The sequence below is a fragment of the Gambusia affinis genome, linkage group LG19 (genome assembly GCF_019740435.1).
Source record: "Gambusia affinis linkage group LG19, SWU_Gaff_1.0, whole genome shotgun sequence".
In the NCBI taxonomy this organism is placed as follows: domain Eukaryota; kingdom Metazoa; phylum Chordata; class Actinopteri; order Cyprinodontiformes; family Poeciliidae; genus Gambusia; species Gambusia affinis.
The window spans coordinates 1503552-1520820 of record NC_057886.1 but is presented as its reverse complement, the minus strand read 5'-3'; the positions used below and the strand labels follow the sequence as shown (position 1 = coordinate 1520820).

Sequence of the window (17269 nt, the reverse complement as noted above, 5' to 3'; positions counted from 1 at the left end):
CTATAAAAGATACCAGTGTAGCAGTATTTTCAAAGAATGGATCTCAGCAAAAAAATTCATCTTAAAAATATAGACAATAAAATGTGGAAAGCTTTACACTTTTAAAAGAAGCAATATTAATTTATACAAACACACCCACAAGCTTCCAAAATGTTGCAAAAGATCATTTTATTTTCCTTTCCTTTCAGTGTAAAAAAAAGTTTCTATTTGTCTTAAATTCTCACATCCATCTTGGTCAGGCTGCCTTTGAGAGCCGCGTCACAAGAGAGAGCAGGTGCTGTATGCAGACGTGGTCCAGCGCAGCCACTTCAGCTTGTCTTCACTGTACGGCGGGTAGCGCAGGCCGTTGAACCTCTCCAGAGCCCAGCCGCGCAGCATGCAGGCGCGCCGGTGGCTGAACGTCTCGAAGCCCCAGCGGCCGTGGTAGGAGCCCCAGCCGCTGGCCCCTGGATGGGCGGGGAGAGAAACACACTGCAGGTTAGATATGCACAAATTATTGAAGCTGCAGTGCAGAACTTTTGTAAAAATATGTTTTTTACACGTCCTGACAACATGAGACAGACCATCTGCACCTACTGCATTGTTTCCAGTCGAAAACAACCCTTGGGACTGTCAATCAACCTAGTGAACACGCTGCTCAATGTGCTAATGAAGAAACAAACAGCTCACAAAATTTTCTTTCTTATTTTGAAGTCTTAGAACAAAGGAACACGTCAACCAGTTTGTTCTTGAATGGATTTTTCTACATTTATGGAAAATAAGAGAGAAATGGCTCAAAGTTTGGGGCCTGAAGAGAAAATATGGAGTACGTATGTACACTTACCTACACCCCCAAAGGGCAGCCCAGGCAGGGCCATGTGAATGATGCCGTCGTTGGAGCAGAAGCCTCCACTGGTGGTATTCTCCATCGTTGTCTTCACCACCTTAGAGAGCAACAACATGGTGATCCTCACAGCTCCGGGCTTCCAGCTTTCAGCAAGCAGCCAGCAGAGTTCTGGTCCTTACCGAGGATTCATCAGAGAACACGTAGAGCGCCAGCGGCTTCTCCTTACGATTCACCAACTCAATGCTCTTCTCCAGCTCCTCCACAGTCAGGATGGGCAAGATGGGGCCGAAGATCTCCTCCCCCATCAGGGCGTCGTCTTCCTCTACATCCACCAGCACTGTGGGCGCTGGAAGACACACACATGGAAAACTTCACAATATCTTTGAGTGTCAAGTTTGAATTTAGGCAGACCTGAAAAAAAAGTTTCTCTTTCAAAAGTTACTCACTTTTACTGCAAAACCGCATCTCAATAACTCAGAACACATTCAAAGAAACTGGAGTTGAATTTAAAAAAGAAAAACTTAACTAGCCATTTTAAATCATAAATTTAATGTCCATTACATACAGAGTGAAATATTTATTGCGTTTATTTAACCCATAATCATAATGTTTATGATCATGGCCTAGAGCGGATAAAAATTCAGAATTAATGTTTTCCAAAAATGTAATATTACGTCACACCAATCAAACAGAATTCTGATAAAATAAATCTGTGGCCTGTCGTCAAGAGGAGTTGAGACACCAGAACCAACGACGCAGATGAGCTGAAGGTCAGCCTGGCTTCCTCCATGCTACGCCGCACTAACGCAGGAATCCATGTGCTGACTGCTGTTCAGTGTAACAGAGGCGCCTCCATAAATCAGCCCTGGTTTACTTCATTTTGGCGGTCGGTCGATACACGTCAAGCTGGTCTTATCTACCTCGTCTAAAAATCAACCAGTGTTACCAGCTCAGCGACTTTCAGCAAAATTTCAGAAAATAAAAACAGTATCAGCCAAAATCAGGCTTGACAGGTCAGGTTTTTTAAAGATCGGTGATCGGCTAGAAAACTGAAATTAGTGCATATTTAGTATAATGTACTAAAGTCAGCGTGAGCTTTACCTAAAGGAATCTCGCTACTCAGATGCTATGATAAGAATAAATGTTTGGAAATGATTTGTCAGCTGCAGCTCCTGATTAGTCGGATGCATAATTTTGTTCTCCAAAGTCTAGTTAAAGGCCCACCTATGTATTTATCGTCCTCGTTGCTCTGTCCTCCGATAACGACCTTGCCCTTGGTCCTCTCCAGCAGCTTCATGAGGCGAGTGAAGTGGCGAGCGGACACGATGCGGGACAGGTCCGGACTCTTCTGCGGCTCCTTCCCGTAGAACTCCTCCAGCACGGTGATCAGGGCGGGCACCAGGGCGTCCCGGGTGGCCTTGGTGCACAGCACGTAGTCTGGAGCCACACAGCTCTGGCCCGCGTTGAAGTACTTGGCCCACACCAGGCGGTGGGCTGCAGCTTGGATGTTTATCCGGCCGTATATGAGGCAGGGACACTTACCGCCCAGCTCCAACGTTACGGGCGTCAGGTGAACGGAGGCGGCCTGGACCACGCTGCGAGCCACCGCTTGGGAACCTGGAGGGGAGGAGCTCCAATGTCAGAGGTCACAGAGGAAAGAGCTGCAACACTTTCATGTGGAATTGTAAAAGGACTGAACTTAAGACACTCATCATGGACATCAATGTCCTTTTTCTAGGAGGATCATTTAAAGGGGCAGAGAGTATCAGCTCATAGCACAGTTAAGCAGCTATGTTATCTTTAATTGTAATAACAAAGTTCAAAATAGGACTTAAAAAATGTGACTTTGTAATTTAATGCCTTGAAGTTGGGCCTCTGTCTCTTTAAAAACTCCTGCTCTTTATGAAACTCCGCCTTCAGGAAGTCATCACAGCATGGCTCCTCTATTAACCCTTTAACTACGTTTTCCCAGGGTTGCTCTTAGAAGTAGCAACTATAAGGAACTCAGCAGATCCACAGTTCCACCAGGTGTTTGCTAATTGCTGCCACTAGTCTGAAGGAGCAGAGTGGGGGATTCACGGGGAAGGGCTGCTCTGTGAGGTGGAAGCTCAAAAGTTCGGAAACTCTGAGGAGGAGCTGCATCTCAAAGGCTGGGCTCGGTTTTAACAGCTGAATGGTTGCCATGGAGACGAAATGATTTGTCAAACAAGCATGAAAGAATCACACCAGCACTCCAGGAATGTTTTTGATGAGTGCATAACATTATGACTGCACAACAGCTGAAACACTAAATGGCCTGTTTAGAGTTGCTTTTGATTCATAATAACATACTTGATGATGACTAGCCTTGACGATTTTGATGATGGCATTTAACAAAATGTAATGTGCATTGCAGTTTCATAATTGGTGATTGTATGATGATTTTATGGTGTAAGAGCACACTGAAGTGCAATGTGCTACACTAATAACCTTGGCAGAAGTAGAGAATTATGGGACTTTAAAACCTCAGTCAGACTCTCCAAACCAAACGGTTTCAATGAAGCCCACCATGTCTGGTAGGAGGAGTGCTCACATATTCTCATGGCTTCACATGTCGGGTGACTCATCTTTCCAACCAATCAGCAACAATCATAGGTACACCTCTAAACACCATGCAACCTGGTGCTGCATGCTTTTGGTTCAGCGCAGCAGATGTGGAGTTTCACAGGCCTTCTACCTGTGTAGAAGATGTGGTCAAATCGGTTCTGCAGCAGAGCCTTGGTCTCCTCTGCTCCCCCACGAACAACCGCATAGCAGTCCTGAGGAAGCAGCAGCACAGTGAGGGCAGAGAACGAGCTGACATGAAGCTGACATGGAGCTGACATGGAGCTGACATGGAGCTGACATGGAGCTGACATGGAGCTGACATGGAGCTGACATGAAGCTGACATGAAGCTGACATGGAGCTGACATGGAGCTGACATGGAGCTGACATGGAGCTGACATGAAGCTGACATGAAGCTGACATGAAGCTGACATGAAGCTGACATGAAGCTGACATGAAGCTGACATGAAGCTGACATGAAGCTGACATGAAGCTGACATGAAGCTGACATGAAGCTGACATGGAGCTGACATGAAGCTGACATGGAGCTGAAATGAAGCTGACATGAAACATGAAATGTGTTTAGAACAGGCAGTGAGCCTTCAGCTCACCTGAGACAGGTACTTAGGAATGAGCTCGGCCACCAGGCAGTCTGTGGCTGAACTGACCTCTGAAGGCTTGATGACTGCACAGTTTCCTGTCAGGGATATTAATCATTACTTCACACAGCTTTAAACACATGAGAACAGATTACAGCATCGATACGGAGATAGAAGCTGCATGAAGAGGCCTTCTGACGCAGGTACCAGGCTGACATTTACTAAAAATGTCAGCAAGCCATAATAAAACATAAAGTCTGCAGACCTGCAGCAATGGCTCCAACTAGTGGTAAAATGAGGAGTTGCAGGGGGTAGTTCCAGGGTCCGATGATGAGCACAACTCCCAACGGTTCCCTCCGCACAAAACAGTCATCTAGTTTTGTAGCCTGTGAAAACGAAAGAAAGGCATCAGTTCAACTACAACAAGCCACAACACATTGGGTTTTGAAGGAACATATCTGTGATTGTATCTCCTAAAATTAAAGCTTCCATTTCTCTTATTGAGCGCTTAACACTTTAAAGGCAAAGCCATAAGCTTACAACCAATTCAAAATGATTACATCATGTCAGGGGGAGTTTGGTCATCGCTCTGGTCTGCATGTCCTTCCTGCTCTGATCTACTGGCTCACAGCATAAACAAAACTCAACATGTATTTGCTCTTTACACAATAAGTATTATGTTTCCTGGTAAAACTAAATTGTTGGATTTAATGTGAAATTTTGAAATGATTTCTAAAATTTCTAAAAAGCGGATATGACACATTGGAATTCTTACAAAGGATAAAATTGCATTTTTGCTATAATATTTTCAGCATTCTGTTCTCTGACGTTTCTCTATTGCAGTAGCCTGAATGAAGAGCCGACAAACTGATAAGGTGATATTCAGGGATTTTTCTCAGAAGAGGGCATTTGTGGTTCCATTAATCAGAGCAGATCGTTCAAGTAGCAAAGAGGTCCACGTGTTGACATGGTGTTACCCCCTTCATCCCTAGAGGCCCCAAATTTGGTGTCAATTCCAATGGTTTCACAAAAGTCTCCGGAACAAAAAGCCATCCAACATGGCTGAATTAAAACTAATTTGCAGTGAGTGGGTCAGCATTCTGGCAGTTATCAGAAATGCTTCATGGCAAATGCTGCTGCCAATGCTGGCACAGTTAGACATTAAGTTACCGTAGTCATTAGTTTTTTTCCTGAATAAAAGTTTTAAAAACTGTTTGGTTATGTTTGCCTTACATTAAAGGCTTGTATGTAGGACATCTCTAAGGGAACAAATACTTTCTCCCAGCGCTCTCTCTGCTGAAAGCAGCAGCAGCGAACGCAGCGTTCAGGTGAACCTACCAGGTTTTTGGACACATACTCCGGCTGAATCCAGGTCGCCAAGTTGGACATGGTATAATGCAGGTCATTGGTCACTATTTCCACCTCGGAGAGGATGGTCTCAAATTTTGGCTGAAATGCAGAAGCAGCAGAGCAGACAGATGTTATCCCTCAGCAGAAATTATGCGTACCGCTCTGAATCGCATATGCAGCTTAAAGAAAATAAACAACAAAGTTGAGCAAAAACTAAGAAGAAACTTTCTGCAGGAGTAAAACAACAACAAATAAAACTTTCCTTTTGCATCATAATCAGTACAACAAGCCAAGTAAATCTCAGGCTTTGGTTGCGCAACTCTCGTGTGGTCATGTGGTGGTGCATTCTGTGTAAAACTGGTGTCAGGTACCTTTGCTAAGTCTTGGTGTAGCGCTTTTACAATCTGCTCCTCGTTGTCTTTGACCAGGGCCAGCAGCTTGGTGAGCTGCGTTCGGCGAAACTCCAGCGGCAAAGTGATGCCTGACCTGAAGGCCGTCCGTAAACGCTCCAGAACCTGACTGTGGGAGTCCATCCCTGCACCTGGAGCACATCATCCCATTCATTTAGGAGAGGGTTTGACATCAACATGAAACAAGTCTGCAGATTTGTTTTGGTAAAACAAGCAGCAGTGAGTTGTTTTTTTTTTGAAGACAAAAATCATATTTCACAAGGTGCAATAAAACCTGACAAGCCTGTCTGAGTGATTCAGCAAAAGACGAGGATTAAAGAAATGGATTAAGTTTTACTGCTGACGAATACAAAAGCTTTAAAAATAAAAAACGGTGATGACCAATGGCTGATTGGGGATCTTACTGTGAAGAGGCAGCTGTCTTTAGTTCAAACCTCATTTTGCAATTGGTCAGCAGAAGTTGGTATCACATTTGACTTCAGTAAAGGAATATTTCACTCTTTGTGTCAGTACTACCTCTGCTGACACTTGGGTCAAACCTAACTCTTTGGATTATTCTAAACCAGAGTTTCTTTACAATAAAGACTGCAATATGTGAAACTTTTACCAAAGAGGCAATTCAATGCATTCTTTCAACTTTTTAAAGGTAGGCATATATATATATATATATATATATATATATATATATATATATATATATATATATATATATATATATATATATATATATATATATATATATATATATATATATATCCCCAGTGAATGATTTCAACTTTGCTAGCAATCATTCTTGTGAAAAAAATTTAACTTGACTTAAACTTTAGAAAGGAAAAAAAGAAAAAAGGTGGTGATTATTAACTATTCCATTTCTAAAGAACATGAGCATTCATTCACACCTCTACCAGTCTTACCACGTCATGATGTAGTGACCTAATGTCAATGTCCCATGAAAGTTTGAGGAATTATTGATAAATAAATTAGCCCAGGGAACAATTTCACAAGAAACATTTTAGAATCGAGTAAAGAATTTTAAACAGACTAAATATGAAAGTTTGAATCACATATGAGGTGGCAGATATCACCTTCCTAAAATAATGACCTAAATCATTCTTATCAGAAGTGATTTATTTTTTTGGACCAAGTCATCTTTTGGCAAAAAATGACCATTATTTTAGGAAGGTGGTGACATGTAGCTGTGATCCAGTGTATCATCTTCAGTTTTTAATGTAGAAAGACAACATAGAATAAAACATGAACAGAGGCCGGACTGCAAACATTCAAGGATATAATGGGGAGCAAGCAGAGGTTCCAGTGACTGGCCGACCACACTGTGTTGTTTGATTACGCTCTATCAATCTGGAGTCACACAGAAGGTTTTCCCCAAGTCAACCTTCTTAATCAATTATGAATATTGATTAAGAATATCAATATCAAAACTATCAAAAAGAATATCAAAACTCAGCATTGTGGTGTCAAGCTGAATCCCATTTGAGGTTGTTGCAAAAGTAAAACAAAAAGAACACTGAAAAAATCCAGATCACTTTCTGTTTACTGTAGGATAATCTGGGATTTTTGACTTCTAAAGAGAGAGAATCGGGAGTCCAAGTTTGTTAGAAGAAGTGAACTGGTACTAGTGTTTATCAACGAATCGGATACTAACTTCAGCGTCAGCGAAAAACTCTCCCAATAACATAAATATATATTAAAATATCTGGAACTGCAGGTTTGGTCATGTTCTCTCTTCAGCCACAATAGACTGTTTTAGAACAAAATTAACATCTGCAGAAAATTATACAAAATTAGGTTGGGGAAATAATCCGCCTCACGTGCATAAATCACAGAAACATGGCAGCAAACACTGCGCCTGATTGGTGAACAGCTTTACCGGTTAGTTTCCAATGAGTTAAGGATTAGTCGAGTTAAAACATTGTCAAAGCTATTCATAGTTCCAAACGCACCACAAATGTTCGAGCAGAAATGTAAAACCCCTCCATCTTCTACAAGTTAACAGATAACTCCCAAAGAACATGACAAATTTCGTTTATTTCCTCTATTTCTTATATTATGCACAACCACTTCATCTATTCTGCTACGTATCCTTCCGCGGTGACTGGTGAAACTTGTGTAAACAGCTCAAAATCAACTGAGATTTTGAGCTGCGATTTATCTACCTGCTAATGAGCTGGTTTCTCCAAATATCAGACTAGACAGCAGCCGTCGCGACGAGCCAGTGGTTCAAGGGAGAAGGACTTCTGGTTTCCGGGTGGTGCGTCCTCTACCGGTCTCGGTCCTGTTCCTGTTCCATTTGAGAGGTGGGACCTAGTCTTTGTTCGGCTGGAAAAACTAGCCGGAAAACTAGTTAGGCAAGAGAGCACGTGCACACTCACCCCAACGCTCTTGCCTGCCACAGCTGACATTTTATTCAGAAACTTCTGGGAAAGAGGAATACTAATGCCTTTTGCTTACCCACACAAAATATGACAAAAAAGAATCACATTTTACACTGCAACATTTTAGCAAACCTGGAGCTCAACAAAACCTCATCATACCAAACATGGTCATGGAGGATGATTTACAAAAAAAATCAAATCTGAAATCCTTGAACTTGCGAGTGGATGATACGGATATCTTTTCCTATTTTGTTAATTTTTGAAACAATTTAATAAGAAATACCTAATACTTGCGTCTTTCTAATGTCTCCAGTGAACGGGCTTATTAAAATAAAAAGCCACCACCACAAACATTTTTATGCAGCTCATAAAATAAAATAATCACTGCTGCAACAAATCAGTATTGATACAAAACTTTATTTTCACAATATCAAAATTGACAGAGCTAGAGCAATCCAGAGATTAAAATGAATTAAGAGGGGAAAAATAAAGAATATTGTGACTTTTCTTAAGTTAGTTACACATCTGTCGTTTACTTGTAATGGTGCCGAGCAGCAGCACTTAGAATGTTAAATATCAACAGCTGACAGACAGAAACAGAAGAAAAATAAATGGAAGAGGGGCATTTTGTATTTCCTTCCATCAGCAACAGTTATACAAAGTCAAAGACGATAAATGCACTGAAGGACTTCTTAACTGATAAAATTTGTAAAATCTCCTACAGCTGTATATCTCTGAAAAAGAAAAATAATTGCTCCATCCAAAAAATTCTAAAACTAAATGACAATATTAGTCATAAAAAATAAAAAGAACACTAGAAAAGAGTTGAGCTGAAAAGAAGGTTGTATCTACACAGAATGAGGAGGGACGCAGACGGAAGAAGTTGGCTGAAGGCTTTAAGAGCAACCCCCAAAGAGCTGAGAAGAAGCGACAACAGTCATGGGCCCAGGATCTGCCACTCCCTTCCACTTTGCACTGCGACTCATCTGTCAGGCTCGGGCAGTCGGGCAAAAAAAAAAAAAACTCAGCTCTTCAGACTGCAGCTGTGCGAGAGCTCTGGAGGATCGGGCGGGTTTTCTGTCTGCTTCGAGTTCAGGCTGAGAAAATGGTCCGGCAGCAGGATGGAGGGGGTTTGGTGTTCAAAGGTACCAGAATTTGACACGTGATGGCTGGCTGTTCAAAGACTTTACAGGAAATAGTCAGCTACTGGCTTCTTGGAAGGGATGCCTCTGGTCTCCTGCGGCGCCGCCTCGAATATGATGAACTCTCGCTGTAAGTGCTCGTCGAGCTCCAAGATGGCTGCCACGTTTCCACACCTGGTGGTCAGGAGAGGCAAGAGAATTGGTTTGGTCATTCTAAACCCATACAATGAGCTTAGGTTGAAAAATGACTTTTGTTTAGCATCAAATGTACCCCTCCAAACACTTCATCTGCAACTAAAACTGAACTCCAGACATGTTTGACCCAGCTGACTGCTGCGCATCAGAAAAGCTGTAGTTACAGCAACGAGAGATTCTGCAGGAATGGCTTTCCATACATCACACATTCCAGATATCAGACTAGCTCGTGACACGCTCACTTTGTTTTGGTCTTGCTGCATAGATCTTATGGTGATGTCACACTCATTTCCAGCTCAGATCCTTGGTGGTAACAGATGGAATAAACTTTGTGGTTAGCTCTACCTTCTCTGAGTTGGGGGGGAATCTCTAGCATGGCTAGCCTTCAGCCTGCGGTTTGTTACGGCAGGAATCATCAAATGGTTTTACTTTCACCTCAAAATCAAAACATCCACTTGATTCCTTTTAACTTTGTGCTTCCTGCATAGATCTTATCAAGGTGATTTTCTTTTCGTAAATGACCTGAAAGTGAATTTTAAGACAAGCCGTGTTTTAACATTTGTGAATTGGGTTAGAATTGTCTATGTCTGCATCTCAAGGAATCCAAGAAAGAAAAAGTATTTTTCTCTCATACCTCTAAGCAAAATGCTGGCAAGAGATAAATATATTTAAATATGGCTGGTTGGATGGACATGAAACAGTCTGTTATGCTCACATTCATGTTAGTGACCAAGCCTAGTGCAGGGGACAATGTGATATTGGAAAAGGAGCTATGTGAGAAAAATTATTTGTCAATCTCAATCCATATAGCCCTTTGAAATTATTTAAAAAAACAATGTCATTTTTTATGTTCATGCAGCTCCAGGTAAAAGTCACTTATACATAGTGTAGGATTGTGTATTTAAAATGTTCCAGTGTGGAGTGTTCTGTACAAAATTCAAGTTTATAACTCTTTCAGAAGGCAAACCTACATTATTATACCATTATCATTATATAAATTGAAAATGGTCTCAAAATGACATTATTATCATTTATTGTAATAATTTCTGGGACAATTTATCGTCCAGTAAAATGTGTTATTGTGACAGGCCTAGACAACTGTTCAGTGTGTTTTAATATCGGTCTGAGTTGAACGTAGTGACCAAAAACACATTTTTTTCATCTGAAGCCCCACCTGTAGCAGTAGTTGGGTGCTGACCACACAGTGAGGACCGTCTCATTGAAGTGCCACTTGTAGCCCTCCATGACCAGCTGGTGGGCCCGGCATATCATGTGGATGTCATTGGCGGCGTTAAACTGGGCCACCACATCGCTCCCAAACAGGTAGCCGGCTCCTCTGGGACTCACCCCCCACCCTGTGGTGTCTGAGAGCAACGGAAGAGAAACCAAAACGTCAGCAGGGACACTCCTCTTTCCCTCATAGACGCGCTGACTGGCTGGAACGTTAGAAATTAGAGAGAGGTTGGAGAAACCTGCAGATAAGATACCTTCAGGGTCTGACCACAGAAGGTCACACATGGGCCCGTCATGAGGCACTTCCTGTTTCCTGTCAATGGTCCTGATTTGGTCCAGTGTCTGGATGGAGGGAGACAGGCCACCATGCACGCAGAAGATCTACGACACACACCGAGTCACGTTAAAGTGGTGCTGTAAAAAGCGTCCAGTCAGAGCTGAGCAGTGAACACATCTCACCTTTCCATCAATGATAGCAGAAAGCGACAAGTAATCAAATATCTCTGTGCAATATCTCCACACGGTGACGGAGCCATATTTGCGGAGGCACTCGTCGTAGAACCCGTAGACCTGGGTGATTTGCCGGGACTCGTGGTTTCCTCGGATTAGGGTTATCCTATCAGGATAACGAACCTGATGCGAGAACAAGAAGAGGTTGGGAGATGAAATGGAAGCACAGAAATACAAACTGAGGAATATGTGATGGCTTCATGTTCACCTTAAGAGCTAGCAGCAGAAGAAAAGTCTCCACGCTGTAGAAGCCACGGTCCACAAAGTCCCCCATGAACAGGTAGTTTGTCTCTGGAACGTCACCGCCAACCTGTTGAACATTCACAACAGGACAGCACTGTCAGTACAGATCAGTCATTTCATTTCATGACAGGTGAACATGTATGAAATAGTCTGCATTCCTGAAGCATCAGTAGAATGCTGCAGGGTTTGCTAAAATTATGCGTTTCCCATTCACTGTTCCCCAAACAGATTCCTGACATGTAGTTAAATCCTGGGGGAGGCATGAGGGAGCCGTCAGGACTGACCTTCCAAACACTACAGCTTCCTTCTGAGCTAGTGACTAAAACACATCGCACCTGTTTTTCTGATCTGATCAAACACAGCTCTCATCTCTGTGAGAGAGAGCAAAATCAAAAACTTCAACTGATTGATCCGTTTAGGAATCAACAATGACTGAGGCCTGATGCCCGCTGTGCTGAGCTGACAATAAACAGAACGGATTGGAAGTATTTTTAATGCAGACATTCGTCATCTGTGAGGAAAGGCAGCGTGTCCATAAACAGTTCAACATTATCTGGGCTCAGAATGTCGGTCCAAATCTTTTGATATAGAATCTGGAACTCAAATGGGAATAAAAAGGCAGTTAAAGCTCCATAACACTGGCCAACAGCCAAAAGAATGTTGTCTGGAGTTTCTCCAACCGTTTTAGGATCATTCTGATGAGCTGAATCAAAAAAATCACACTGGTTTTGCTCAATCAGATCAACTTTCTGAACTATGGAGCAACATGAGCATCAAAATGCACGACTTGTTCTCACATCTGGATCGGTTTCCTGAGAATCTGATCAATGAGTGACGAGCAGGAGGAGAGATTCTATCAGGACAGAGAAGAGACGGAGGATTTTACAGTGGAGATGTAATGTTCAGTTCACAGGCACTTACCCTTATCAGTGTTTATGATTCAATTCACAGAAATCCAAGTTTGTAACATTTAATTAATACACTTTGTTAGAACATTTTTTTTCTCCTAAAATCTTTCTTGGATGAGAAATATTAATAGAAATGAACTGATAAATGTTCATTTTAGTCATCAGATTTCGTCAGAAGACTGGATTTATCTAAATCAAATTAGAATAAAATCCTGACCTGAATGAGAAAAAAATTATTTCATTTTTGGATTCAGTGGTGCAAAATAGTTCTAATTCAGTTGAAAAAAAAAAACAAAAAAACATACAACTTCCAAAAAATATTTTTGCAGCCCTATTCTGAAATATAAATGTTTCTTTACGTTTTAAAACAACAATATTGGTAAATGTTGCTTTTGCATGATATCATTTTTGAAACATGGTTGCTACATAAATAAAGAACTTAAAGAAGAAAAACCTTGTTTATGAGCTCCATTCTAATTTTGACCTTTTCACAACAACAACAAAAAATCCACATAATGGTCACATTTTCTCTCTTGACAGAATTTGAAGCCAAAACAAATCAAGCTGTCCTTCTATCCCAGTTCTGACTCAATCATTTCATTCTTGTGTTGAACGTTTCATGGTGGCCGTCGCTTTGGGGATCCATCCACAGACTGCATTCAGAGCTCCTCACTGTGAATAACAATGAGTGGGTCAGAAGGAAGGGTGAAAGATGGAGACTTACTCTGAACAACTCCTTCAGGTCATAGAACTGTCCGTGAATATCTCCACACACCTGCAGCAGGAGAAACATTTTAAAAAGACTCTTCATGACACAAACTATCAATCTAACACACGCTGGATGTTCCTTACTGTGACAGGAGAGTCGACCCTCTGAACGTTGCTTTCTTCAACCAGAATCTCTCTGAAAACATATTCAGATGAACGGGAAATTTGAATTTTATTCATCTATTTTATTTAAAAGAATAAAAACCAGTAGGGATGTTTGGACAGTAACTCCTCCACCAGTCACTTTATACAGAGAACAGCCAGCTGTTCCCACTGCAGGGAGGAGCTCGGCTCCTACTCTCTATGTGCTGTTTAGACTGTAACGCCCAAATATTCACTCTGCATGTGAACTTGGTATTAATAACAGTCCCATCGATTTTAACTTTAGAGAAATTAATCACTCATGACCTAACCACCTAATTCCTGTTGTGGAGGAGATCCTGCTGCAGACAGAGTCCAGCACTTCCACTTCTTAATGGATTACATCACATCTAACATTCACCTCTGACCACTGAAGAGGCCAGTGTGGTCACAGTAACAGCAGAATTGCTCCTTCAGGATTTTATTAAGAGGTAGACTAAACCTACAGAGGTTAAAAGAGTCAATAAATGAAACTTCATTTGATTGGCCAAATAATCACTAAAGAAATGAACAAATATATTTTTTTTCTTGCAGATTACAGTTTATGTGAAGAAAGAAAAATGTTAAAAATTAAACTCAAAGTTGAGGACAGATATATACAAAAACCAACAGGTTAATTGGTGAAGGTTAAAATGAACTGTTTTTTAAGACTATTATTTAATAATAAATAAGACAACTAATGTTGGGACAGTAAATGAACACAGAATGTTCAAATAGTGAACTATAAACATAAATAAAGTCACATTAAAATGGTTCACACTGAACCTTAAACTAGTTCTAGTTAAGACCAACCACTGGCAGAGCAGATTTAGGCTGGTTTGAACCGATCATACATAACTAGTGATGATGGCAGATATTAGAAAATCTTGACATAATATTGGTAAATATTGTGATGATATCAGGTGTAATATTTGTGTATTTTGTTCTGTCCTCTCTCAGCTGTGCTTCCATCACTCTGTGACCTTTAACCTTTTGGGCAACATCATTCATGTCTAGTATGAATCTGTCCATCGGGCTAAATATTACATCAGCATGTAAAATACAAGTTCAGAACACGTCAAATATTTTAGCCAACAGTTATTGCTCTCCAAACAGTCCTTTGCGATATGAATAAGTGCAGACGCTAATATTGTGATGCGATATACTGCTCAGTCCTAGTAGCAGTCCAGGCAATGGACAGAAATCATCAACTTTGGTCAAAGGTCAGCTGACATTATGTACAGATAAAACTCAGTTTATCTATTTTGTTCTCAAAGAACTAGAATAATTATACAATAAATTGGAAACAAACCTTCATTAAAAGTGCTTTTACAAACATCCACCAATCACAGGGGACGAAGCCAAGCAGTGACCGTCTCAAAAGCCAACATTCTGATGTGCACTCACATTATTTCTCCTAGAACACAATATGGGCTCTCATATGCATAATATCCTCTGTACGAAAAGAAATAATGTCTCACAACTAGAAAGTCCCTACAGTCACATATTCAGAATCTCCATAACAAAAAGTTATTAGTAAGCTTTATATGATCATGATATTCACTTATGATACATGAAAGATCTGCTGCTGTTGTATCAACCTTCCAGACCTCTCAGGTCTTCTGGTTCTGCTCTGCATCCCCAGAACCAGAACCAAACGAGGAGAAGCAGCATTTAGCATCGACGCACCAAAAATCTGGAACAAACTTCCAGAAAACTGTAAAACAGCTGAAACCCACTTGTTTAGAGTTGTATTTGAAACGTAATCAGTTGCAAGTTTATTGACTGAATCTGACTTGATGTTGTGTTTTTATTGATGATTCTATGTTGCATTGTGTTTTTGTGCTTGATTTGATGTAAAGCACTTTGAAATGCCTTGCTGCTGAAATGTGCTATGCAAATAAAGTTTGATTTGATTTGATGACGCTCCCAATAACAGCAACACTGAGTTATATGTTTGCATCACTTTTCCAGTTAGTTCTAAGACGACAAACAGATGCTGCATTTATATTTCAAATTGTGACTGAATGTAATCACAGTAATGTTTCCCAACATAGTTGCAAAACTACATGGAAAAGCTTGATAAGGAGCAAAGTTCACTGTTACATCTGGGTTACTGAGGCTCCGCCAGACATTCAAGTGTAAAATTTGTTGTTTCATCCTCACAATAACACTAGAGAGGTTAGTAAAAACATTTAGATGTAGGATTGTCCATCCACAGGACATCTAAACATGTCAGAAAGGATCCCAATCTACAAACTGATACCCTTCTATTTAATAACTGCTTTTTCTGCAACTGTAAGAAACAGAACCAGAAAAAAATAACACAGTAAAGCCTTAAGAGACACTTTTGTCAAATATAGAGTAAACAATTCCTAAGTATAAAATATATATGGAAATATAAAGGCTGCAAAATAAATGACAAGTTTAATTTTAATGCAGCATGAAATATTTTAGAATGTAAAGAGGCGGAAAAGTTCTTAAGTCATTAAGAGACTATAAGTTGTCTCGTTTCCAAAACAGCACAAACCAGCCAAAAGCAACTTTTTCTCTAAAAACTGTTGAGATGAAACTAAAGAATTTTATTTTTTCCAGCAGCTGTACAGATTATTCATAATTAGAGTGGGTCTATCACAAGTCATACTGTTATCACAACACTCTCCAACATTTCTGCATGTTACATTTTTCATAAAAATTTTGTATCCCTACTTACAAACAGAAAATGCCATTATTTTAGAAGTGAAATGCCCAATGTACTCGTTTGCCAAGAGAGTTTTACAAAGCAATGAAGATTAACTATCATTTCTTGAGACGTTTCAATGCGATTATGGCCGATGCAGTACTATGACTGTTTCTGATTAATTTACATGTATATCTACTGCTGTATATCTACTCACCTGGCTTTAGCACACAGTGCTTTCACTTCATTTTCCTTGATGAGCTCACAGCGTCGGAGCTGCTCTATCTGTCGGTCCAGGTCACTGATGTCCCCCATTGTCACACACATAGAGCTGTTCACACTATTCACGTTTCACACACCGGGATCCCTGAATGCTCGGCTCCTCCAACCCCACAGCAACCGAGCCAATATCCAGCACGGGAAGAGGCCGGAGGTCCGCTTCAGTCACAGAGTTCTGAGCGAAAAAAGCTGACGGAGGAATAAAACAAGGCTATTTGTTAAAATGGAAAATAAAACAATCTTAACATTCAAAATAACCAGCCTTGTATTTGTTGTGAGGCTACGTATACGCGTAGTCCAGTTTGCTTTCCAAAAAGTAAAACAATCGTAACTTTAAAAAAAAGTCTTAAACGTGAAACAGACAAAACAAAATGTGTCAGAAAAGTTATGTTATTTCTTGAGGAATGTGAGGCCTATGGGCGCAGCTTAACCTATGCTAGCCACTAGCATGTTAGCTTACATCACTAGTAATACGTCAGAGAACAACTGATTCTTTGAGAACTAAGCCAACCATTTTGTTCAGGAATTTGTCGTAATGGTTGGACAAATGCCCCACAGTGGATACTGAACACTTCCCCGTATTCGATGGTCGGTTGTTTTAATAAACTATGTCAATTTGAGAAGACGAAAGGTTGTAGCGCCTGATTAACTTTACATTCGGAGAAAACGCTGGTTAGCTCTCTTTGGCTAACTTCACTAGCAAGACACTACCGCTAGCGCTTCATACAATCTGAATCGATAAGGCTTTAAAAACGTAATTACCGTGTCTCTGAAAGCTTGAAAAACAGTCATCAACGTGACTCTCCGTAGATGGTTGATTCTTTCACCACTCGTTCACCGGCTCCACTCCCTCCCCCGGTATGGTCTTTGCCGGTTCAGTCCTGCCGGTTCAGTCCTGCTGTGCTCACCACCAACGTCAACCGCTCCACCGTAACTTCCGGTGCGAGAACGCGCATTGCTCTAATTTTCAGCCAGATAATCAGTATCTCACTAGAAAAGCTTACAAACCAGGCTAAACTACATAGAAAT

General features: G+C 40.8%; 2 protein-coding genes across 2 annotated transcripts; both read right to left on the bottom strand.

Annotated features, from left to right (window-relative positions):
• Positions 1-151: 151 nt before the first annotated feature.
• Positions 152-8194, bottom strand: aldh3b1 (aldehyde dehydrogenase 3 family, member B1). Its single transcript, XM_044099077.1, has 10 exons — positions 7944-8194; positions 5731-5900; positions 5348-5458; positions 4275-4395; positions 4022-4107; positions 3543-3624; positions 2051-2443; positions 1006-1172; positions 824-923; positions 152-446 (listed from the first exon to the last, which is right to left on the bottom strand). Exons 2-10 carry the CDS (start codon positions 5890-5892, stop codon positions 259-261), a joined length of 1410 nt encoding a protein of 469 aa, XP_043955012.1. The 5' UTR covers positions 5893-5900; positions 7944-8194; the 3' UTR covers positions 152-258.
• Positions 8195-8559: 365 nt separating this feature from the next.
• Positions 8560-17198, bottom strand: LOC122821293 (serine/threonine-protein phosphatase 4 catalytic subunit B). The gene is made up of 9 exons (XM_044099075.1): positions 17003-17198; positions 16179-16429; positions 13246-13297; positions 13118-13168; positions 11451-11552; positions 11192-11365; positions 10987-11113; positions 10674-10863; positions 8560-9478 (listed from the first exon to the last, which is right to left on the bottom strand). The coding sequence occupies exons 2-9, from the start codon at positions 16286-16288 to the stop codon at positions 9349-9351; spliced, it is 936 nt and encodes a 311-aa protein (XP_043955010.1). The 5' UTR covers positions 16289-16429; positions 17003-17198; the 3' UTR covers positions 8560-9348.
• Positions 17199-17269: the final 71 nt, after the last annotated feature.

Excerpts from the sequence above, each read along its gene's own strand:
- aldh3b1 (XM_044099077.1), bottom strand. The coding sequence starts at position 5,892 with ATGGACTCCCACAGTCAGGTTCTGGAGCGTTTACGGACGGCCTTCAGG. Across the intron at positions 3,625-4,021 it reads TTCCTAAGTACCTGTCTCAG|GACTGCTATGCGGTTGTTCG; the intron begins GTGAGCTGAAGG and ends CTGCTTCCTCAG. Across the intron at positions 1,173-2,050 it reads CGAGGACGATAAATACATAG|CGCCCACAGTGCTGGTGGAT; the intron begins GTGGGCCTTTAA and ends TGTGTCTTCCAG.
- LOC122821293 (XM_044099075.1), bottom strand. The coding sequence starts at position 16,288 with ATGTGTGTGACAATGGGGGACATCAGTGACCTGGACCGACAGATAGAG. Across the intron at positions 11,114-11,191 it reads CTGCTATCATTGATGGAAAG|ATCTTCTGCGTGCATGGTGG; the intron begins GTGAGATGTGTT and ends TGTGTGTCGTAG. Across the intron at positions 10,864-10,986 it reads TCTGTGGTCAGACCCTGAAG|ACACCACAGGGTGGGGGGTG; the intron begins GTATCTTATCTG and ends CGTTGCTCTCAG.